This window comes from Vicugna pacos, chromosome 2 (assembly GCF_048564905.1).
Source record: "Vicugna pacos chromosome 2, VicPac4, whole genome shotgun sequence".
NCBI lineage: Eukaryota > Metazoa > Chordata > Mammalia > Artiodactyla > Camelidae > Vicugna > Vicugna pacos.
Window position 1 is genome coordinate 81,028,726 of NC_132988.1, and position 25,403 is coordinate 81,054,128.

At 39.0% G+C, this 25,403-nt stretch overlaps 1 protein-coding gene and 1 long non-coding RNA gene across 3 annotated transcripts in view; one reads left to right on the plus strand and one right to left on the minus strand.

Annotated features, from left to right (window-relative positions):
- Positions 1 to 250: 250 nt before the first annotated feature.
- On the minus strand, positions 251 to 18,526 carry LOC116284718 (uncharacterized). The gene is made up of 4 exons (XR_004194341.2): positions 17,722 to 18,526; positions 8,585 to 8,657; positions 7,798 to 7,860; positions 251 to 2,446 (listed from the first exon to the last, which is right to left on the minus strand). It is a non-coding gene; the product is annotated as an uncharacterized lncRNA (long non-coding RNA).
- A 344-nt stretch (positions 18,527 to 18,870) lies between these two features.
- The window catches only part of NUDT9 (nudix hydrolase 9), a 32,483-nt gene continuing 25,950 nt past the window's right edge, over positions 18,871 to 25,403 (plus strand). For both annotated transcript variants that reach the window (XR_012061253.1, XM_006198179.4), the window contains exon 1: positions 18,871 to 19,003. Coding sequence is in view for 1 of the 2 variants with exons in the window: in XM_006198179.4 (XP_006198241.1) it covers positions 18,897 to 19,003 (107 nt within the window). In the remaining variant the exon portion in view is untranslated. The remainder of the gene's footprint in view (positions 19,004 to 25,403) is intronic.

Below are 25,403 nucleotides of genomic sequence, written 5' to 3' on the forward strand. Positions count from 1 at the left end.
GCTGAGCAAGAAGCCCTTCAAAAAGGAAAATCTGGCTTCCAGTATCACGAGTAACTTATATGGACTGATTCAAGACTAGCCAATCAGCCTCCGGGTTTGAAATTCCCCAACTCCTTAAATTTTACCCCAATTCTGGATTGAGGAGACAGATTTGAGAGCTTTTCCTCCTGTCTCCTTGCTGGTCGACCTTGTAATAAAGTTCTTTATTTTCTCAAAAACAAACAAACAAACAAATAAACAAACAAAAAAGGAAGCTAATTCTTATTTATTGTACTGCCCATGAATCTATTGACACTATTAGCGAAAAATTTTTTTATCCAAATGTTTTATTTCTTTCCTTTTGGATAATGTACTACGCTATTTCAAACCAACATGACTGATAATTTTGAGCATATTCTCTGTGTTAGGCCCGTAATTCTTTTTCTAAAGACTTCCTTCTTCATTTCTAACTCCTTCATGGAATCCTCTTTTGCTTCCATTTTAGTTCAATTCAGCAAACATTTATTGAGATTCTGTGCCACTAGCTGTGCAAAGTGGCAAATGTAGAAACATTAATATTTGGAAGAAGCAAACAATACAATGGGTGAAACACATATGCAAAATGTTGAATGCTTAACACTGAAAATTATTATGAGAGATAAAGACTAGGGTCAATGGAGTCTCAAAGAAAGGAATAGTCATCGCTTCCTATGCAGGTTGGTGAATGCTTCACAGGCAAACTGAAGTAAAAATTCACAACACTAATATATAGGAAGAGAAGGGACAGCATTCACAGCTGATGGCACAGGGTACTCAAGTACAAGATGGTATGACATGGAATACTCTGAGAACTGTGTAAGATTCTAAGGGGAAGAAATGGGAGATGAGACTGAAGAGGTAGATTGAGGCCAAGTCTTGCAGTACTTTCTATGTTATAGACTAGAATATGATATTACCCAAGTAGAGATCAGGACTATTGATACATTTTAAATAGTAGGATAACATGGTTGAATCCTTCATCCATTCCTGTAGCACATTATTACACACCTCCCTTCTGGCAATGATTACGATAGTTCCCAGTTTAAAGGGGCAGTGTGACATGATAACAGAAGTTAAGAGCACTGATTTCGGAGCCAAATTTCCAAAATTTGAATCTTGGCTCCATTGTTTCTAGTTTTGTGACCTTGGGCAAGTTTCTCAACCCCTCTGTACCTTATTTCCTTCAACTATAAAGTACTGATAAGAATAAAATTTAACTTTTAGAATTGCTGTGAGGAGAGATCTATTAATATACACAGAACACTTATGAGTCTTCTATCATTATTATTGTTATAATTTTGAATAAAGCCATTTACTATCTGTCCTTGTGAATCTCTACACCCTAGTGAGGAAGGTAGAAAATGAAGTAATAAACCATATGAATATGTAATTATAAATTTATAAAAATTCTATGAAAGCATCAAAGGGGTGCTTTGACAGAGAATAATAGAAATATGGGAGGGATATCTCCTTTATTTAGGGTGCCCAGAGGATGTGATATTGAATATGAAGTCTGAAGAATGTGTCAAGCACTGTCTTCTCTAGACATTTTACCTAAGCCCATAACTTCATTGTCTACCTTTCTATGAGTGTGCTAGCCCTTTTAGGTTGCTATACTAGAATACCATAGACTGGGTAGCTTATAAACAATAGAAATTTATTTTTCACAGTTCTGGAGGCTGGTAAGTCTAAGATCAAGACATCAGCAGACTCTGTGTTGGAAGAGGTCTTGCTTGCTGGATCATAAATGGCCTTGTTCTTTTGTATCCTCACATGGCAGAAGGGGTAAGGGAGCACTCTAGGACCTCTTTTATAAGGATGCCATTCATGAGGGCTCCCCTCTCAGGACTTAATCACCTCCTCTCTAAATACCATCACCTTGAGGGTTAGGATTTCAACATGTGAATTTTCAGAAGACATATTCAGCCTATAGCATTCCACTTCTGGCCCTTGAAAATTCATGTCCTTCTCACATGCACAACACCTTCATCACATCCCAAAAGCCCTAAAAGTCTTAACTCATTTCAGCATGAGCTCTAAAGTCTAAAATCCAAAGACTCATTTATATATCATCTAAATCAGATATGGGTGAGACTCAAGGTATGATTCAGCCTGAGGAAAATTGCTCTCCAGCTGTGAGCCTGTGAAGCTAACATGCTATGAACTTCTAGAGTACAATGGTGGGACAAGCATAGGATAGACATTCCCATTCCAAAAGGGAGAAATAGAAAAGAAGAAAGAACAGGTCCCAGGTAAGTCCAAAACCTAATGAATCAAACATTAAAACATTAAGCCCTAAGGTTCAAGAATAGTCTTTGGCTGGATGGTCTGTCTTCCAAGCCCACTGGTGTGGGGTCCACAGGCAGCTGGCAGGTTCCTACTGCAAGCCCCCTCAACTCCAAGGTCCCTCAGGTGTCTGGTTGCTGCCCTTTAAAAGTAACAATAAACATTCATTTGCTAGTACATTCCTGCCATAGCTGAACTAACTATCCAGATAATGATCACCTATACAATGCCCAGAAGCCTGACCACCAGAACCGGTCACAGCCCCATACCAGAGTCATGCAGTCTTACCCTTTCACAGCCCCCTCCCTTCCTTATCAACCCATTAGACACTTGTGTACGAACTGATCACACATCCTGTGACCCCTTGGTACCTCATGTAACCCTCCCTTATAAAGACCTCAGCAACTGACACTTGAAGCACCCACAGGCACCTCTTGTCTGTGTGGCCCACTTGTCTATGACAGTATACCTAATATACTCCTTTTCTATTTTCATCCTTTGTGTTTGGTAGGTTCTTTTACTACCCATGCATTGGCCTGCTGAATCCCATGACAACTGGGGCTGCAGTCTTGCCTGTACCTCATTCCAAGCTGAGCTCAGGGGCAGGTGGCTCTGCAGGCCTGGATTCAGTGGAGCACCCTACCTGGGCTCCACTGACATTGCCCTAATGGGGATTACCTGTGGTGGCCCTGTCCTTTGAAATCTAGGTGTAGGCGGTCATTCTCTGGGGCCTTTACATTCTGTGTGCAGATAGAGACAGTGCTGCCCTGATGCTGCCAAAGATACTTGTGCCCTTTGGAGGGGCAGCCACCCTGTCCTGCACAGCAGGGAGGTCAACTGGAGCCATATCTGGAGTGGCCAAGGTACGTGGAATCAAAGTACAGGGAATGGAACCTGAAGTGCAAGGCAGTGCTGGGCAAGGCACTCTCAGTGTCTGTAGGTGCAGGAGGCCCCTCTTCTGGAACTTCTCTGCCTCCAGAGCCTTTGTGCTCTGGGCCTCTGAGGGTTGGGGCAGCCCTAATTATCTCTGAGTTGCCCTCAAGGTCATTCTTCTGTTGTCTTGGAGAATAGCTGCTAGTGAGATGGCTGATCCAAACTGATTTTCTTAGCAAACAATCTCTCAGGCATACACTTAGGGTTCTTTCCTAACCTTGCTTTCTCATTTTTTAAAACATAGATAGGCTGAGAATTTTCCAAATCTTAATGTTTTGCTTCCTTTTTGATAAGCAATTCCACCTGTAAATCATTTCTCTCTTTTTCCATTTTACTTGTTGATGAAAATAATCAATAAATAAGTTGTAATGTAATAAGCTATAATAGAAAACTGAGCCAAATTGAGAACTGTAGCCTTGAGGACAGCCTTTCAGACAACTATGAGGAACTGCTTCAAAGAAGCATGGTTTACAGCACAGTTTTATATTTTTTCAGAACAAAGAAAATCAAACGAATTGTGAATATATTCTTCCAAGGTTTCAAAAAAACAGATCAGCATGTATACAGTGAGTCAGTATGGCCTTGGCACCTGGGAAGGAAGTATTATTATTGAAGAAGTACCAGCATTGGTGAAACCGAGCAGGACCCTGTGGGGCCCTCCTGGGTAGAAAAGTCTGTGTTGCCCATTTCTAATTTGGAGGAAAAAGGCTTCAGCCTCTTAGACCTCCCCAGAGTTCCATTCAAACGGTTTCTAATTAGGAAAGTAAGGAAATGCAGAAACAAATGAGGAGCAGTCAAGAAACAATAGTGCAGCAATGGGGCAGGGTCCTGGTTCCTCCTCAAGGGATTTACATAACAATCTGATGCCTATCTCTGAGTTCTTCTACTGGAACTAAGGCCCCCACCCAGGTGGAGGATGGAAACTTCAGGCTGAGCACAAGATTCCTGGAACATCAACCTGTTACCTTACCACCAAGGAATCAGAAGAAAGTCACACACCCTGCAGCCCTCACCCCAGACTTTGCCTATAAAAACTTTCCCCCCAAAACCATTGGGGAGTTGGATTTTTTGAGCATGAGCCATCTTGCTTGGCCCTGCAATAAATCCTTCTCTGCTCCAAACTGACGTTTTGGTTCATTTGGCCTCACTTGTGCAACAGGCACACTAGCTAGCTTTTGGCAACATTGGCATCCCAGGAAGGGAGGCATTAATCTTTATTTTTAACATGGATATTCTTTATTTCTGGTCAATATGTTCTTTTCTTTAATAATTAAAGCAGATGTACAGTGTATATTCGATAGGCCATAAACAGGCTATTTTAGTTAGCATAAAATTCAGGTTAACTTACGTATAAGCCAGAATGACTTCCCTATATCTCATTATGTGAAAACTTTTCTTGTTGTACTAAAGCGGTCAGGGAGAACCAGGTTGTTCCTTCAACACTTTGCTTAGAAATAGCTTCAGCTAAATATCCAGTTTCATTGCTTACAAATTCTACCTTCCACAAAACATTAGAACATGAACACAATTCAGCCAAGCTCTTTGCTACTTTATAGCAAGAACTGTCTTTCCTTCTGTTTCCAAGAATATGTTCTTTATTTCCATGTGAGCTCTCATCAGAATGGCCTTTAGCATCCATACTTCTACCAACATCTGGTCAGGATTACTTGGGTATGCTTAAGAATATTGAAACTTTCTCTATAGTGTTCCTCTTTACTTTCTGGACCCTTACCAGAATTACATTTAATGATTCATTCATGGTAATGTAGGCTTTTTATAGCATGCACCTCAAAATCCTTTCAGCTTCTACTCAGCTCCAAAGCCATTTCCCACATTTTTGGGTATGTGTTATAGCAGTATCTCACTCCCAGAACCAATTCTCTGTCTTAGTTCATTAGGTGTCTATTGTTATAGACATTTATTTCTCACAGTTTTGGAAGCTGGGGAGTCCAAGATTAAGGAGCCAACAGATGCAGTATGTGGTGAAAGTCCACTTCCTGGTTCATAGACAGCCATATTTTTGCTGTGTCCTTACAGAGCAGAAGGATCTCTCTGGGGTCTCTTTTATAAGGGCACTAATCCCATTCATGAGGGCTCTGGTCTCAAGATCTAATCAGCTCCCAAAGGCCCCACCTCCAAATACCATCACACTGGGAATTGGGTTTCAACATAAGAATTTGGGGAGCACACAAACATTTAGTCTACAGCAGAGTGACTCACAGATGTACTGCTCTGGCCTTGCTCTATCTGCTAACCTTTATACCTTTTATCCAATTTCCTGTTATACATTTATACCTTAAGTTCTCTCACAATCACATGCTCAGTATATCTAAACAAACTCTTTATCTTCTTCTTAAAGGCTGCAAAGAAAATATCACTGACAACTTATTTTTCTTTCATATTTTTATATAAACTCTAAAATGCATGATATGCCAAAAAAGCCACAATAATATATAAACTAGAAAAGAAAATGGAAAGACAAAGTCATCAGGCTTAAAAAACTACTACTAGTTTATCAAAAGGTTAATTTCATTATGTAGAAATATAATAAACTTACTTCTGTTCCTCAATTTAAGAGGCCTCAGGTAAGAGAAAGTGGAGAAATGGAAGCAGCTTGATGTAGTGTAGTGTCTTTAAAATACTTCATATCAGGATCCATAGAAAGAAATACATTTTACACTGCAAGCTAATACATATCTGTAAGTGCAAAGGCTCTGAGGTGACATGTGCCTGGCATGTTTGAGTGAAATACATACAGTGTTTAAAGGCAGACTGATCTGTGCTTTCTGACCCTGCACTTACTGGCCATTATGCCTAGGACGAATGACTGGATATTTGTTTCTAAGGTTTTTTTTTTAGCTTGGGGTCATTTTGACTTAAAAAATAATTTGTTAACTTTATGCTTTCCTTTAATGTTATTTTGAAATAACTGAATGAAAAATTCTAATTTATTAATGTTTAAATATCTTTGATAATTAATAATTAATATTATTAATATTAATGTTTAATATGCCCCCCCCCTCCAAATTACACATTGTTGTAAAGATCCTGGCCATCCCTCCTTAGCAAGGCCTCTGTTTTGCCCTCTGGTCCATTTTAACCCTCAATCGAGAATCACGTATCCAAGCCACAGTGGGTCTCAGAAGTTTCCTTATTTGTGGTATGCTCAAATAACAAAATAACTCTAATGTATACAGTGTGTCTCCTCCTGGGGAAACTGTTTAAAAGAAGCATATACTTACCGGTAGGTTTGTTTAAAACTCATCTCCTTATTTTCTAATCACACCTAAAGCTGAGGGATCATGTCTTTCTTTTAGTATTCAGCTTTTTCATTGTAATTTTTGTATAGTGTAAATTATTGAAGAATGACATTAAAATGTATTTCATAGTAATGGGGCAATGAATAACATTTTAGCAATATCTTGAAAGATAACCAAAATTACCTAAATTCTTTAAAAATATAATACATTTACATGTAGCTAGAATAGTAAACCTAATTCAGTGCCTGTGTTTTAAAGGTGATAAGACTGCATTGATTGACTCAAAGAAAAGAGGGTCAAATAGGTACAAAAGTTAATCATTACTAAGTATAATTCAGCCACAGTAGTGGAAAGTTTTAGAAAACTATCATCTATAAATCCCATGACCAGTAAGAAAACATTCTATAATTAAATCATCAAAGTATGTGCTCTGGGGAAAGTATAAGAATGGAATTATAAAGATGTTAAATCGGTTATATGTTAAACTAGTAGGTCTAGGTCTGTGAAGCTTTTTCCTGCCTCATAAGTGAGACTAGAATTTGAACCTGATCTTATCTAAGAAATTCAGTACACGTAATGTTCAAACTGCTGTCGGAAAACAGGTTCTTGTCTTATGCAGGAAAGAATACAAAAGTGAGCCATGGTAAAATGAAAGTAGATTTACTCAGGGAGATACAGAGTGCAAGCAGTCTCAGAAGGCAAGAGAGGTGGTGCCAGAACATAGTTTTTATGGGCTGTATAATTTCATATGTTAATGAGTAGGAGGATTATTTCAACTGTTTTGGGGGAGAAGGGGATTTCCAGGAATTGGGCCCCCACCCACTTTTTGGCCTATTATGGTTAGCTTGGGAACTGTCATGGAACCTGTGGGTTTATCATTTAGCATGCTGATGTATTACAATGAGCCTATAATGAAGCTCAAGTTACCCTGGAAGTTGAATCTTCTGCCATCTTGGGCCAAGTTGGTTCTAACCAGTTTATGTCCTATCCTCAATTGCTATGTCATTCTTTTAAAGGTTGTGCCATGCCGCCTTTCCTCCTGTCTCAAAACTATTCAATTTTTAATCTGGGATTTGAAAGAGATTGATGTTTACACACTGCACTGGAACTTAACACTGTTTCCATGTAATTTGTTTACTGTTTTCTATTATTCAGTAACTCAAGTAAACCTTGTACTAAGAAAAAGAGATTCAGAGTCTTTTGTATAATCTCCACCTTTGTTTTACTATAACTTATTTTCCTCTTCAGGCTACTGTGGGTATTTATTATAACTTGATTCATTTCACATAAAAATACTCACCTGTGCAGAGATGAGGGAGTAAACAGAAGAATGTGCAGGGTTATTTGTCCTTGATTTGTAACCCTAGAAATTAGAGGGAATTTGCTTAATTCAGGTCCTCTTTCCCCCAATTGAGTTTTCTTCCTCATAAGCAAAAGCACTCAATGCTATTCCATTTTTGTCACCTTTATTGTCTGTAGCCTTCCAAGCCACAAATTGGTTTATTCCCTTGATTTTCCGTGGAACTTTACAAAGCTGCCAGAACCCATTGTCTTATGATTTTTCCTGTGTGAATTAAAAGTCTATTTACTGTGCCATAAATCTACCTGCTGGTGATGACCTTTGAGAATTCATTGCTCTTTCATCAACCTTGACACTAAATCCTCTGAGAACTGTCAAATCTACCACTATTGTACAATGGTAAAAGTAGTTATACATCAGAGACCAAAGTGCAGAGAAGAGACTAGAATATGGCTGAAAAATGATAGGCTGATCTTTCACTCGATTCTCCTTATCTTCCTTTCTCAGGGTTGTATTTATGGCCTTGATATCCCCAGTAACTACAACGCATCCCAACCTTAGCTTGTAGCTTCCCACATTCTTACTGCCATCCCTCTCCTGCTAACTGACCCACCTGAATACTCTACTACAGCAACTACTTGACTGGCGTCCTTCAATCAGCTGACTCTTCCCCTTTCAATCACTGATTACCTAACTCAGTTCCTCCCTCCTCTCCTTACTCAGCTTAGATTCCATGACCCTTCATTGTAATCATCCTCCCGAGTCTCATGCCCTCCATCGGACTCACCTGATGAAGATTTAACCCCTTGTTAAGTCCTGTTTTCTTCTTTTCTGTGCTTCCACCAAGAAGCCGAGCATTCCTGAAAACAAATTAACAAACTCAACTGTGCAGACTGAATTTGAGGACACAGACTTCAGATGGGTATTAAATACTAAGACGAAATTTCCTATGATGTTTCCTTTCCCACTCTCTGAAAGAGGCTGTGTCACATGTCCTCTCTCTTCAAACTGCTTTTACTCCCTCTCCTATCCTCACTGTCAACTGATAAAGTTGTCTCAGTTGACAAAAATAGTAGCAATCACAAGAGATGTCCTCACTGTCCAACTACCAAATCAGTCAAACTCTCTGCACTTGACGCCAGGCTCACTGCCTCTTCTTCTGTTTCCTGCTCCTACCTCCCCACTGGGCACTGGATCCCATCCCTTATTGCTCTTTCTGCATTTCCAGCATTTGGAAGAACTTCACTTTTGCAATTATTCCCTCTTCAAGGCAAATAGTTCTCTGTTCTGGAAGCCAAGTCCTCCAGAGCCCTAGGGGTCATCTCTGTGACATTCTTATTGAATCATTTTCTACCTGTTGGAGAGGAAAAACCTTTTGTCTGCTCTCTTATGTTTAGTGAATGGGGTTCTGCAAATAAACAGACAAATATGAGACTGGCATGAGAAAAGAAACGTTTATTCATGTATGCATAAGAGTTCACAGAAAAATGTGACTCAAGGAGGTGATTAGAATTGGGGGCTTGTATACTATTTTAATAGGCAAAGGGGAGGGAGAGAAGGGCATTTTTGGGAAAACAAATGACTTTTAGGAAAGATTAATTGGCCCTTAAGAGAATAGACAGGAGATGTGATAGTTGTAAGCTCTATGACAATCTTTCCAGGTTGGAAAACTCCAAACACTCCTGTGGAGAGGATTTATGATAACTGAGTTTTGGGGAGGTTCTTGATTCCAAGTAGATAAGGGAGTTTAAAAGCCCATATTGTCAAGTGCCTTCAGTTTAAAAAAATGTTTATGCTACAGTGGCATATTCAGCACTGTGCTGAATCATTCTCATTGGCATACAAACACACTCTATCTCCTATCTTAATAACAAATGCTGCCTCATCATATCCCTCTTCACCTACTACTCTATTTCTCAACTCTTCTTTACAGTAGCCAGAGTGATATTTTAAAAATGAAGATCAAATCCTGTCATCTCCTGATTAATTCACTGGAAGCTTCACATTGCACTTAGAATACAATCTCAACTCCTTGCTCTATTCAGGAAACTTCTGCATGATGTGGTCTCTGCTCACTTCCTTGCTCACATTTATATTTCTCTCTCATTGACACAACTATGTCTTCCAGAGAAACTAAACACAGAATCCAATTTCTCTGAGAATAGTATGAACAGTGGACATAAATTATATCTCTTTGGGACAAACATATAAGAGACAAAGAACAAACTAAAGAAGATTTACTAATCCTGCAGAATTTGGAAAATCATTTTAAAGTTGTGCCTCGAGTATATTAAATGCTATTTTAACGGTATGAGTAGGGTTAACACATCCACCTTGGGTCACCTAGTCACTGGATTGTCCATGGTCAGGTACTTTGTATTTACAAGGGCCAAGTGACATGCCAGGAGCTGATTTTCAAACAACAATGAGCTCTTTGTCATGGAAGGCACAGCCCTGCTCCAGAGCCCTTCCGGTTTTGCTCTGTGAAGTCATACACAGCTTCTGTATCCACCACGGCTAAATCCTGCCCAGGGGATCTGCAGGGACATATGGACCAAGAAGCAGGAAAGCTTGCAGCACAGCCTGGACCTGACGTCGAGTACTTGTTATTCTGACGACTCTCAAAACTGGCAGCATTCTGGTCACCAAGAAATGTGTCAAAAGGGTGTTCTCAACTGTTATACTTATGTATATGTCACCTGCAAAGCTCAAAGAGGCCAGGATGAACTGTCTCTCTTTCTTAGTGGTAGAGGGTATAAAGTATAACCTTTACCTAGAATTTTATCACCACCTAGATTTGACAATTGGTGTTTACTGCATCACATCTTTTAAGCCATTTGTTCATTTATCTTTACATTTCAAAAATCTGCAGACTTAAGACCAATACATACTTATGCTCAGTATTTAATGGTAAAATTTAAAGGTGTTGCAAGCACAATAAGACAAAAAAATTATATACCCATGAATTATTTGAAGGTTTATTCCTCAGAGTGACTAGCAGTGATTTGTCTATCTTCCCCAACAGGCCAGCATATGTAAACAGGAGGGTGCTTGTGAATGCCATGTCCCCTAATAAAATCTCCTGGAGTGAGAAGGGAGGGGGACAAATGGCCAGGTTCCTGGGCCTAATGAATGAATCCTAGTCCCTGCTTCAGCCTACCTTTAATCAGGACAAGAAAAACTTGCTGGCATGAATGGAGAATCTTACCTGGCATTTCTTCTAGAGGGAAGGATGCTGGGGCCCTTATCCAGATTGGTAGAAAACATCCATATGGGACTGATTTGGGCTCAGGGGAAGAATGTGGCCTAGAGTTTCCCCATCCTGCCTTAGGAACACTGCCATGTTCTTTATATATTCCTAGTTCTTAAACTCAATGTCTGGAGTTTGATTTTTCCATTTTCTAGTATGGCACTTTTAACTTATTCCCTCTTTGGACATTAATGCTCTGCTTTGGCCATTAAATTTCCTGGCAATCTTAACCACAAAGCTACAAATGGAATTCCAGCTTTCTGACATGCTTTAAATGCTCTGCACATAATCTCAATGACTATTCCAGTTGTTGGGGATCACGGGACTACCAAAGATTTGACTAATATGAAATGTGTGTTGAGACTGGTAAGAAACTTGATCATTAAAGAGATTTACATTTGAAAAGTACATAAAGATTCTGAAAGGTTGGTGGGGCCGGAGTTTCTCTTCAACAGAGAAAATCAAGCTTCTTTTAATTTATAACTTGCTCTTTTAATTAGTATTTGCCCAGTGATACAGGTCAAGTGTCTGAATCAAAGGGATAGCAGTTTGCAAATTCCTTTAGCAAGCTGTAGGTAAATATGGAATAGTCAGCTACATTCAAATCACTTTTCTGCACCAGAAGGAACATCCTTTAGGAATGCTACTGTATTTAGGATTGCGGCTTTCTTATGTACATACCCATGACTGCTTAAGGGCCCACTCTAAACAGTTGTGCCATTTTACATTCATACCAGTATTTTGTGTTGACCTTTTTTTCTCTATCCCAGTTACCTTTAAGTGAAAGTGATCTGTCTTTTTTGATAATATTGGGATCCAGGGCTGGCTATCCCAAAATGTACATCAATGGCATACTGATTACTTTGAATTAAAGTTACTTAAGAAGCAATCAATGCAAGAAGAACACTCTGACCCTTCTTTCTGTCTCCATGAAAGCAGGAAATAAATCTCTCATGTGAAAGTTGTACTTGCCATATCTTGAGGTAGAAGGCCACCCTTATCACCAGAGATGGGGAACCCGGGCTAAGAAGCTATAAAAAAAAACCTTGTTACTTCTTTAATTCACTACCCCAAGCCCAAACTCCTTTTGGATTCTTCACTAATAAGGCACCCAGAACCTAAGTTTCTTTTTCCTGTCAATTACTCACAAATTTGTTTCTTTGTCTAAAAAATATAAAAGCTGTTTGCTTTGGCCACTTCTTCTGTGCGAACTTCCATGCACATGATTAAAATTTGTTTCTTTTTCTCCTTCTTTAGTCTGTCTTGTGTCTAGCCACAAGTGCTCAAGAAAGGTAGAGAGGGAAATTTCCCCCTTTCTGATAATAAATTAATGTTAACCCTTAAAAACAAACAAATAAGATACTGCCTTCAATATAGAAGACACCCTACTCAAACAATTATGAAATGGAAAGCACATATGCTCTAATAGGAGAAATGAAAGGTGGAACGATGGGGATGAGAATTCACACTTAATGGAGGTATGTTCTTATACTGCTCATCGCAGCACTGCTGCTGTATGCAGTAGCCTTGATTTGATGGAAACCTTTGTTTCTAGGTTTTTTCTCTAGCTATAACTATTGATGAAAGCTTATTTATGGAACCTTATGGAACTCCTAAAAAGGACAAAATTACTAACGTAAAATGTGGAAACAAAATGCTTGTTTTTCAACTAGCTGTTAAATAAGCTAACTTTGTCTATTCCATGTAACAACTCTAACAGAATATCTATGAAAACTGGAAAATACTTATTTTCAACTGCAAAAGACCATTCTTTGAAATCTCTTTGGTGTAACACATAGTAACATTTGCAAAGATTGTCCTTGAACTACTTTCTTATTTAATTAAATAACCCCAAGAGTCAACAAGTTCTCCTTATTAATAAAAGTTCTGTTAGAGGATGGTTTGTTGGGCTTTTTGAACATCTTTGATCATGTCCAGTCCCATCCTGGAACACTGATTGCACTGAGAACATGCTTGGCTCTTTGTACAGTAGACTACATTTGATTATTGGTTCCTGCCTTGCTGATGCAAGCTATATCACAGATTTATTTATTGTTCAGCTACAGATGAACTGTAACCCATGATGACATTTTTTTCCATGGACTATTGCATACCGTGTTGCTCAGGAAGATTCTAGGGAAACCTGTGAAGGGGTCCCACTGTAGAAGTTCTGTATCTCTCTGAATAGCACTGTAACTACACTAGTAGATTCCCTAAGGAAGGGAGAGGAGAGGAGAAAGAGATCTTGATTTACTGATCACTTACATGTACCAGACACCCTGCCAGTAGGACATCCTGCCAGCAGGACTGCATACAGTTTTTTCTTTGTCTTCATTTTTTGATTGACTCCTATTCTTCCCTCAAATCTCATTTCAAGTGTTACTTCTTAAAAGTGGAGCTTTCCCAGACTTGACTAAATCTACCTGTCAAATTCTCAGGGTGGAGGGTTTAGCTCAGGGGTAGAACATGTAGTTGGCATGCATAACATCCTAGATTTAAACCCCAGCACCTAATGGTGACATAATGGTTTTATTATTTCAGAGGGAAGAGTAGATACGAAATGGAACAAAGAAGTGACTGTCGAATAGGATTTCTGAGTCGCTAATGCAGGATTGAAAGCCAGACTTTGTCAAGTGAAAAAGGGCTTTAAAACTTCCTTCAGCATGCATTAATTTACTAAGAAACAGAACTGGTGGGTGGGAAGTTTCTCCTGATTGAAAGAATACAGAAAATATGAAGAAAATCCTTGCCATAAGGGAAGAGAAAAGAGGGCAGCAGGCTACTTCTGATCCAGTGTTTTATGGGAAAGAAGATGGTATGTGGAGATGGTATGATGGTAGTGGAGTCAGGTATTAAGAATCCAGTAACCTGGCTTCCCACTCCAACCTCCACCCTAGTGTTTCTGTTTATCTAGTTCCAACTCTTATCATACTTCTCTATGTCGCGAGGAATAGTTGGGTGGAGTATTAATGGTTTTCCATTGCACTTGGGGTAAAGTCCTAATTCCTTACCATAGCCTATAAAACCTTATATGATTTGGCTCTTATGTCAGGATTTTCACAACCATAGTAGCTTAGCCAAATAAGGGTTTATTTTTCTCATTAGCCCAGAAGCAAGATATCCAGGATGGGTGCAACTACTTGAGGAAGTCATAAAAGACTCAGGGTCCTTCTTACTCCCTATTCTGCCATCCTCGTGTGTGGTTTTTGCTATTATGGTATCAGGATGGCTACTCCTTCTCTAGAAATTGTCCTCCTTTCAAGCAGAATAAAGGAGGGAGGGGAAACAACAAACAGTTAATAATTCCTGCCAAATGAGCGAGTCTTTTTTCACTAGGAGAATAATAGCCTTCCCAGAAGATCTACACAGCAGGCTGCACATTCATCTCACTTTCCAGGGAGGGTCAAATGGCCCTTTTAACTGCAGGGATCTTGGTGAAGTAAATTTTTAACTGGACACATTTCTACATGACGTGGAAGAAGGGAGAGTGGGTAAATGGGTATTGGGATGCAGCGAGCTGTGTCAACCATACTGGCCCTCTCTGGCTTCACTGCAGATCATGATTTCCCTGGCTTACTAGTGTGCTTTAGCACGTTGACATTTCTCTTTCTTGATTATGGCCAAGCTCTTTCCTGTCTCAAAGATTTTTGCACTTACAGTCCTCTCTGGAATGCTCTTTCCCCAACTTTTCAAGTGGCTGGCAACTTCACAAGTCTTAGGTATCTTTCAAAATGCATCCTCCTCAGAAAAGCCTTCTTGGACACCCCTCTCTTGTAATCTAAAGAAGCCATATCTGCTTCAATTATTCTTTTCCACAGCAAGTTGTCTATTTCCTTCATTGCACTGTAATCCCCAGTTTGTTTACTTAACTTAGGGTTGATTCCCTTCCTCTAGAAAGTAAGCTTCATGAAAGCATGGCCTTGTCCATTTTGTTCATTAAGGGGTTCAGAATGAGTCTCCCTTAAATGTGCCACTTTTGCACATGAATTATTTTGAGGTGAAGACAACTGAGGATCAAAAGACTCAGGAAGAGCTTTTTTACCACCCCCTTAACTGCCTAAAAGAATTCAGATAGAGGGCTTGGTCCAGAAAGAGGTATTACCAGAGATAACTACAAGAGTGTGAGCTGGGGGGAGTTCAGTGGACCTGTTTGTTCAAATTCCTTGCTGTATCCCATTGTCTCTGCATGTGGCATGACAAACTGTTTACCAAACATGTGCTCTTCCCATTTTCCTATGAATTGTCTTCCTTCCCTTTGAAGATCCAGATGCCTACCTTCTTCTCCTTAGCTCAGAATGGCCTATAAGCTTTAATTGCCTGATTGTCTTTGACCCTCTCATGTCTGTGTGACATGTGGGCTCCTGTGTGTATGAAATCGAATTTGTTCTTCTCCTGCTAATCCGTCTTAATTAATAAATAAGACCAAAAAACCTAAAAGGGTAGAAGAAAAAATTTTCCTCCCGACTTTCACAGTTGTATTCCTGGCATCTAGGGCAGTGCTTGGTAAATAGTAAGTAATCAGTTAACATTTGTTATATACAAAATGAATGGAAAAAGGGGGAGATAGTTGGAATTCTTAATCATTCTTGTTTTTAGCATACTTATCAATTTCAGTAATTACGTACACGGCTTTCCTATTTAAAAATATTTATTTCTCAGTCTCTTGTGCCTGTCTCACCAACTATTATGAGATGCACTTAAATGATGGTATCTGGCTTCTAAATAAAAATATAGAATAAAAAACAAAAGCCCTCACTTTCTTAAGTTCTGATGACATCCATTTAATTTAGGATGTGAGTAGATGGCCAATAATATAAAATAGTAAATATTCAAGATGGCATTTCAGTTCTGCCCAAGTGGGCTGCAGCACACACACACTACAGTCTTGCAGACTGGGGAATGCATGTCCCTGAAGAGAGGAACACAGGAGACCCCGCTGTCTGAGCTAACTGTGGTGCAGTCTCAGTGCAAGGGAGTTGGTTTTGTTTGCATAGTTGTGTGTTTGTACAGTTGTTTGCTTAGTTCTTTAAACTAAGTCAACTCCAACTTTCCCTTAAGGAATGTAGAGTCGGAAGACTAGGGCTGGAAGAACTTCCTATGTGAACTCCTTTCTGTTTCTCCCGTTCTTTGATCAGAGGTTTTGTGACTCACTGCCTTACTCTTCTTCTCCCTAAAGACTAATTTGTCAGTTGAACTAATTTGAGCTGAATCTTTTTAATAGAGCCTGCCCAATACATTTCCAGTGTTAAAAAAGGAACAAGTTCAAAACAAAGTCACTTATGTTAAGTCCCACATAAACAAACCAAAACTCAATACTTAATTGCAGTTTCAGCTGCTCCTGGAATTGTGATTTTAAACCAATCAGTCTGGAATTTCCTGATCAACATTAGTGCAGTAATCAGCATGATAAATTCCTCCCTTTTTCCCAAAGAAAGGTGACTGTGCCTGAAATAATCCTTTCTTTTCTTTTTCACTTCCTTGTCCCACTCCTTCCTGACTTTAAAAACCTTCCATTTGTACAGCTCCTTAGAGCTCCTTTCTATTTATTAGATAGGATGCTGCCTGGTTCATGAATTATTTAATAAAGCCAATTATTTTCAGATTTACTCAGTTGAATTTTGTTTTTTAATGACAGTTTAAACAGAGGTTAATAGCTGTTACCAACATTGAAAGCGAAGTTTATAAGATTACAGGAAGCCAAGTCCTTTTATTTTTTAAAAGGCAAGCATATTTTAATAATAGTACTTTGCTAACTGGATAAATTATTAAAGATAAACAAAGCTGGATATTACTTACAGTGGTAAGTACATATTTTATTCAATAAACACTACACTATGAACTGAATCCACTTCCCTGAAACAGAAGACTGGAAACTTTTCAAAGGCTTAAGTGTGCTAAGGGAAAGGCACTAAGGGGTGGTAAGGGGGTAGGTGGGTGAACCATGTGACTAGGCCATCTGGTCTGTTAATTGACATTTGTCAGAGGAGAAACAAACTTCTCCTATCTTTATGACAGGAGGCAGTAGTGCAAGCTGAAGAAAGGCACCCACTGAAGTTAGGTCCTTATCCTCTGCCAAGGATGTGGAGGTAGCACAGTTATCTTCCTGAATATTTGCATTTTAAAGACAGGGGCTCTCAGGGCCTTAAGGAAACAGTTCTGAGTGGTAGATTTATATCACAAAGGGCAGAGAAAGGATTTATATTTGCAAGCTTTCTAAAGAAACTGCTCCAAGAAAGGGGTCTCGGATCTGTCTGCCTATCCTGGTTTTGCCTGGAACAAACAGTAAATTCTGGCAGTGTTGAGCTCTTCTAGGCAGGTATTTTATAGAGGTGGGGATAGGGGCACTGGGATTATCCTAGAGACAAGGCTTTAAGCTGTTAGAAGCCATATCAGAGCAATGAAATAAAATTTATATTTTAAGGCACAAGAAAAAAATTAAACATAAAATTGTTTGTTTGGATCTCCCTCCCTAATGTGCAGCGTGCCTCTGCATTACACTTAACCAGAACTTCTCAAAGATGGGAGTGCCTGCTCAATCTTAAAGATCAGTTTGTTCCCTTTATTCTGACGCTAACAATGAAACTTCTTAAAAGAATAATGTTTCTTCCCACTTTGTGTGTGTGTGTTGGAAGGGGGGGGGTCCGTATTGACTCAATGACCTTGCAGCGGCTTACCTGGACTACGTATCTCTGGTGAACTTCATGTGAAATTTCAGTATGTCATTTTGCTGTATGATCCTTTGACTCAAAAACGTATGACTGAGCCTTCGTCTTCTAACGAAGCTTTCTGAGAATCTGCTTCCCAGGTTAAAATCTTCAGTTTGGCTCCAATAAAATTCCCTTTTTTCTTCTTAACTTAGTAGTTAATTGAATGTTCGCTGACAAGAGTTTGGTCAAGTCTCTTAGTGCAGACGTTTAGATGCCAAGAGCTCTACGCCTTCAGCACAGTTGTTAAAAGTTTGGTAAATCTGGCTTTTGAAATCGTCAAAAGTTTTACAATGTATACCACACCACTGAAACAATGGATTGTGTACTAGAAGTTAAATTTTCGAAGATATTAATAAGATATTATCAAAGATGAAAACCAGATCACAAACTGTTTTGGATAATCTTGATTTCCAACTTTCAGTTTGGCAGTGTGACTAATTTTTGCCTCTTGAGTTATCTCGTGTGTGGCCCTGTTCCTCCTCCAGGCTATGTGCGGGTTTGCCAGGGCCACACCCGTCGAACTTCACTCATTGCATCCCCAGATACGAGGACTGTAAGTCTCCTCCCTACCTCCTTTTCCTGTAACCACTTATTATTCAGATATGACTAGGACGCGCGTGCTTCACTACGTCAGGGCCTGTAATCTCTTTCTGCCGAAAAAACCAGGACAACACACTTCTCTCTGACCCCTTGCTTTCTTCTCCCTTCTAATTTTCTTCGTCTCCTTTCACTTCCTCCTTTCTTTTCCGCTTTCTCGGTACCACAGCCGCTCCCCACACCTCCACCTCGTCGCAAATGCGCCTCAGCCAGACTAGGAAAACGAGGAAGGCAAGCGCTACGAAGCCGGCACTGTCTTCGCTTTGCGACACGGCCGTAAAGTGCGTCACGCACCGGGGACGTCGCGACCCGCGAGGCTGTTTCCCCTGACGGCGGACGCCAGCGCTGGGAGCGTTAGGGTAGAGGTGTGCTGTCATTTTGAGAGAGCTTTTGTTCTCTGTGTTGATAAGACAGATATAGCTACTCCTTCTCCGGAGCGGGAGGGCGAGCAGGTCCCAGCGCTCGCTGGACTCCCGGGCTGGGGCGCGGGGCTGTGACGCGGGCGGAGGCTGCGGCCCAAACTAAGAGCGCTCGTTCCCACGCTGATGGCCGGACGCGTCCTGGGAACGACTTTAGCCACCGTGTCTCTCTCTGTGGCCTTGGCCTCTGTGACTGTCAAGTCCTCGGGCAGTTGCAGCATCCCGGCGTGCAGGTATTTTCTCTTCCAGTGCTAGCGGCTCCTCCCAACTCCTTGGGTTGCGGGTAGGAACCAGTTTGTGGATTCAGTAGGCTTTGCCTGCTTCCTGGAGTTTTACAGCCATGTATGCGTTTTTAAAAGGCTCTAAAATGTTTTATGTGCCTTTTAAGAAAAGCAAGTGGTAGTGACTTTTCTTATGGTATTGAAATTTGCCATCCTCCATGACTCACTAACACACAACATTATTGCCCCCTAGAGGGTTTAAATAGCTCTTGTTTGGGTGTGGTGTTGTCCCTTGCCATGTATTTTCTTTTGTTTAATACTTAAAACATTATTATTAAAATTAGTACACGCACGAAGTTTAAAGATGTGAACAGTATAAATGGTGTAAAATTAAAAATATAAGCCGTCATTCCTCTCCTGTACTTATACATTTCTGTGTAGATAATATATATTTATTATTTACCTTTTTAAATTTGCCTTGTATAAATTTAGGGATTTACAGTATCTTACACAGCCTTCTTTTATTCCTCCCTCCTTCAGGTTTCTAACCACAGTGTCCTAGGTACCACTCTAGACACAGAGTAATAAATATTAAGAGGCTGCTTCTAGGAGTGGGGTTTTTTTTTTTTTTTAGTGCTTTTTGCTTGGTATGTCATGTTTACTTTAGACGCAAGGACATTTTCTTCTATTTGTGTCCCCCCCCCCCATTTTTCTCTTGTCCTGTCCTTTTTCCCCCTGGACCTTCTGGCTAAAGCCTCTGTTTCTCTTTTTCTCTCATTTTCTATTGGTTTGTCTTTTTGTACGATGTTCTTAGAGATTGTCCTCAAATTTATCTTCCAGACTACCAATTCAGACTTCAGTACTGTGCAGTCCATTAGTCATCTCTTCTGTATTTGACAGTAATCTTTTCTTATTTATTCAGTTTTACTGAGATATAGTTGACGTACAGCACTGCTTGAGTGGAAGGATAATAATTTGACTTATATACATCATGAAATGATTACTGCAGTAAGTTTAGTGAACAGCCTTCATCTCATACAGATACAAAATTAAAGATACAGAACAAAAATTTTTCCCTTATGATGAGAACTCTTAGGATTTACTCTCTTAACAACTTTCATATGTAACATACAGCAGTGATAATTATATTTATTGTGTAATATACTATATCCCTAGTACTTATTTGTCTTCTAACTGGAAGTTTGTACCTTTTGGCCATCTTCATCCAGTTTTCCCTCCCCAACCCCTGCCTCTCTGGTAACCATGAATCTGTTCTCTTTTTCTATGAGTTTGTTTTTGAAGTATAAAGGATCTACAACACTTTGTTAGTTCTTGGTATACACCATAATGATTTGATATTTCTATACATTTCAAAATGACCACCATGATAAATAACTCTAGTTGCTGTCTGTCACCATATAAAGATAATACATAATATATAATCATAGAGGCGTTCACAAAAGCAGTTACGTTGACAGCTTCTATCCCTCAAAGATTTCCGTCACAACTTATCACTTATAGTTTCCTTTAAATTTTAACCAAAACTGGATTAAAGTATTTGGGGGTTTTGATAACTTTAATTCATCTCTATATTCTCCACACTGTACATTTCACACATGTGACCCATTTAGTTTGTAACTGAAAGTTTTTTCTCTTTTTTGGGGGTAGGGCAGTAGGTAATTAGGTTTTTTTTTTTTTTTTTTTAATGGAAGTGCTGGGGATTGAGTTTAGGATCTCGTGCATGCTAGGCACACTCTCCACCACTGAGGTATACCTTCCTTTTGTAACTAAGTTTGTAGCTCCAGCTCCCTCATCTATTTCTCTCCTCCCACCTACCCCCCACCCCTTTGGTAAATACCTATTTGTTCTCTGTATCTATGACTCTGTTTTTGTTTAGTATGTTTGTTCATTTGTTTGTTTAGATTCCACATATAAATGAAATCATAGAATGTTTGCCTTTCTCTGTCTGATTTATTTTACTTAGCATAATTCCCTCTAGGTCCATCCATGTTGTTGCAAATGGTAAGATTTCATTCTTTTTATGGCTGAGTAATATTCCATTGTATATATATATACCACATCTTTATTCATTCACCTATAAATGGGCACTTAGGTTGCTTCCATATCATGGCTATTGTAAATAATGCTGCAGTGAACATAGGGCTGCATATATCTTTCGGAATTAGTGTTATTGTTTTCTTCAGATAAATACCCAGGAGTGGAGTTGCTGGATTGAATGGTAGTTCTCTTAATTTTTTGTTTTCCATGGTGTCTGTACCAGCTTACATTCCCACCAACAGTACATGGAGTTCCCTTTTCTCCACATCCTCTCCAACACTTGTTACCTGTTGTCTTTTTTTTTTTTTATCACAAGAATGTGATCAAGAATGCAAAGTTCTTAGGTTGGATGGTAAATTCCCAGGGATTGATTTTATTATGTTTTCTAACTTACACACACACACACACACACACATTTTTAATGATACTGGGGATTGAACCCAGGACCTTGTGCATGCTAAACATACACTCTACAACTGAGGTATACCTCCCCTCAACTTACATATACATTGACAACATTTTTTCCCGAATTGCTCTCTTTTATAGCAGTGTTTTCTTATTTTATGGATATAAAATGTCTTTTGAATCTATGAAAATGATAATTAGAATAAAAAATTATCTTTTACTTTTTGAATTGATTATTTTGGGTCAGTGGTTCTGTTCCTTTTTGGTCCTTTTTCCTTTTTTTTCCAAACATCTGGTAAATGCCCATTATTTATATTTTGATTAATGTAGGTATTATTTTCTCTAAATTGGAGGACTACTTGAATATTGGCTCCTTCTGCCAGTACACCTAGACTGGAAGGTTTCAGTTGGGGATGTGTGGGCTGGTACCAGGTGGACAGACTGGGAACGTCCCTCTTCCCCTTTCCTTCCAGGCTTTACACTGGAGCAACTTCTCTGTTGGGCATAGCTGCGTTGACTGTTACCTCCTCATTGTGAATTGTAGAGATATTAAGCCTAAGTTTCTACTGTGTTCTTCAATACCAACATTCCCAATAGAGGTTCTAGTCCTTCATTTTCTTTAAATTTTGGTTTTTATCCTAGGGGCAGACAGCTAACGCTGGCTTCTCATTTGAAGGATAGGGAGGGAGGAGGACTGATTTCCGTGGTTACTGTTACACTGCCTACTTAACATTTGGGCCCACTTATTTCAAGCTTGAAATCTTTCAGGCCTCCTCTTGTAGGAAGGGCATCTCTCCTTCACCTTTTTGTGTGTATTCTCAAATATAATGTGTTCTACTTTGGTTTGTAGGTCAATATGATTCCATCTACTTTTTATCTTCCTGAAATTGGTTAAAATCTCCTTCGCTGGTGGTATCCTATTCTCTCTTCTGCTGTGGATTTTGTTGCCTTTTATACATCTTTATCTCTTTTCAGTGAAATTGGGAAGGGAAGAAATAAACATCTAAACTCTCTGAAGTCACTAGTGCTATTTCTGATAGATACCACTAGAACAATGGAATACTGCTTAGCAATTATTCTTCATTTTTAGAATGCTGGGGACCCTACGTGAAGTGGGATATATCTAAAACCAGTGACTTCTTACTGGCATGAAAGAAAAAGCCAAAAGTTAAGCCAACAAGTCTGTGCTGAGTGTCTGGTATATTATATTACAAAGCATCCTGGAAAAGACAGAAGAAATTTATCATCAAGAATTTTACCACACTTAGAAAAGAGAGCCCTCCTACACTGTTGGTGGGAATGCAGTTTGGTGCAGCCATTATGGAAAACAGTATGGAGATTCCTCAAAAAACTAAAAACAGACTTATCACATGATCTAGCAGTTCCACTCCTGGGCGTATATCCAGAGGGAACTCTAATTCGAAAAAATACATGCACCGTAATGTTCATAACAGCATTATTTACAATAGCCACATCATGGAAACAACCTAAATGTCCATCAACAGATGACTGGATAAAGAAGCTGTGGTATATTTATACAATGGAGTACTACTCAGCCATAAAAAAGAATAATGCCATTTGCAGCAACATGGATGGACCTGGAGATCATCATCCTAAGTGAAGTAAGCCAGAAAGAGAAAGAAAAATACCATATGATATCACTCATATATGGACTCTAAAAAGAGAAAAAAGAAGACACTAATGAACTTATCTACAAAACAGAAACAAATTCCCAGACATAGTAAATGTATTATGGTTACAGGGTCCAGGAAAGGAGGTGAGAAGGGATAAATTGGGAGCTCAAGATTTGCTAATATTAACTAGTATATATAAAATAGATAAACAGGTTTCTTGCACAGAGAACTATATTCAGTATCTTATAGCCTATAATAAAAAAATACGAAAATAAATATATGTATGTATGTGTATGACTAAAACATTCTATACACCAGAAATAATTGATGCATTGTAAACTGATTATTATTCAATTAAAAAAAAAAAGAAATTTTACTACACTTTGATAATTTGTGTGAAACTAGAAAGTCACAGTTTTGCAGTTGGCTTGCGATTTGACTAGAAAGTTGTAAATGACTATTTTCTAGAAAAAAAATGGTTAGTATATAAAAATGTAATGAGTGTTTCCATATTTTCCAACGGAATCTGTCAGCAACATGTGTGGAGAATGGTATATGTTTTATTTCTGTAAATACATGTAAACATATGTGTGAGCTAAAAATGAAGTTAGGATAGTATAGCATAATCTTAAGAGCCTGAAATATGGACCCAGTTTGCCTAGGATTGGATCCTGATTCGGCTATCAGTTGTGTGACCGTGGTAAACTATTTAGCCTCTCTCAGCCTTAGTGGTCTTATTTCTAAAGTAGGGATCATAGTAACTAACCTTAGAGTTGCAAGGATCAAATGAATTAATATGTTACAGTACAAGAGCAGTGCCTTGCACACAGCATACACTAATATATACATTTAGCTATTATGGCTTTTAGTATTATTGCAAATATGTTTTATTTCAAAACACCATGTCAGTATTGTGTTTCTTTAAGTTTGACTTTTAGGAACTGGTTTTTGCTTTCTAAAATGAATTTTATCAGCTACTTAGTTCCCACTTGCTTGACTAAATATATTTAGTAATGCCATAAAATAACCTAGGCTGTACAATACATATATTTTTGTTCTGATTCCTTTTGATGTATCACATTTAAATAGCAGATATGAATAGCAATATTAGCACTTCTTAGTGTGGTAAAAATACATAGTCTGAATTTTTGCTGTTTTCTTGCAAAATTAAATTTGGGAAAGTAAATCAAGTGTGTAAGTTTCTTTTGTCAGATGGATAGCAGATTTGTGAAATTCCGCATGTTTATTATTGCTAAATCAGAAATCAAAGAGCCTCAGACTTAAAAAATATTTTTGGTATTTGGTTGGGATAGAATGGAACAGGATAAGTGTTTCCTGTTGGGCATCTCATTAATACCTTTTTTTTTTTTTAGTTTTTTTTTTTGTGGGGGTGGTAATTAGGTTTATTATTATTATTATTTTTTTTTCACAGAGGTACTGGGGATTGAACCCAGGACCTCGTGTGTGCTAAGTAAGCACACAAGCACTGAGCTATACCCTCCCGCCTCATTAATACCTTTGACTTTTTTCTTACCCTACTCCCAAACTATGAAAAATAACGCTAACTTTAAAATAGAATTCAGTTAGAGACTAGGGCTCCATATGCAAAATTTTGTTTTTTTTTACACACAGGTACCTGAAATATATTTGTTACTTTTGATAAATACATGTGTCCTAAATCTATTCATTTTTATTGAGTATGGGCCTAGGGTGGGTAAGGAAGGTATTATTTTGAGTATTCATGATTTGAATTTCCAAAACTGTGGCAGTGTAAGCAAGCAAAAGCCATTATAACCTGAAAATAATGAATGAATCTACTGATTTCAGTAAAATCAGTCACACATTTTGGAAAAGGCAAAATGATGGAGACATTGAAACTGTTCATGGCTGCCAGAGGTTGGTGGTGGTGGTAGGGCAGGTAGGGATGAACTAGTGGTGCTCAGAAGATTTCTAGTATAGTGAAACTACTCTGTATGATGCTGTAATGATGGGTGCATGCCAATATACAGTTGTCCAAACCAGTAGAATGTACAACACCAAGACTTACCTTTAATGAAAACTGGTCAGGCAGAGCCAAGTCGCATGGCAGCTGGTTGCAGAGCCCTGGGGGATCCTGGAGCTAGTGCTGGCCCACTGGTGGGTAGAGATGGGTTCTGGGTTGGATGGTTGTGGGGCTGGGGTCCCTGATCTACTGTCAACCTGCTGGTGGGCGGAGCTGGGGCCCAGGGGATCCTATGGCTGGTGCCCACCCACTGGTGTGCAAGGCTGAGTTCTGGACCCTCTGGTGGGCAGAGCTGGTCCCAGGCTAGTTGTGG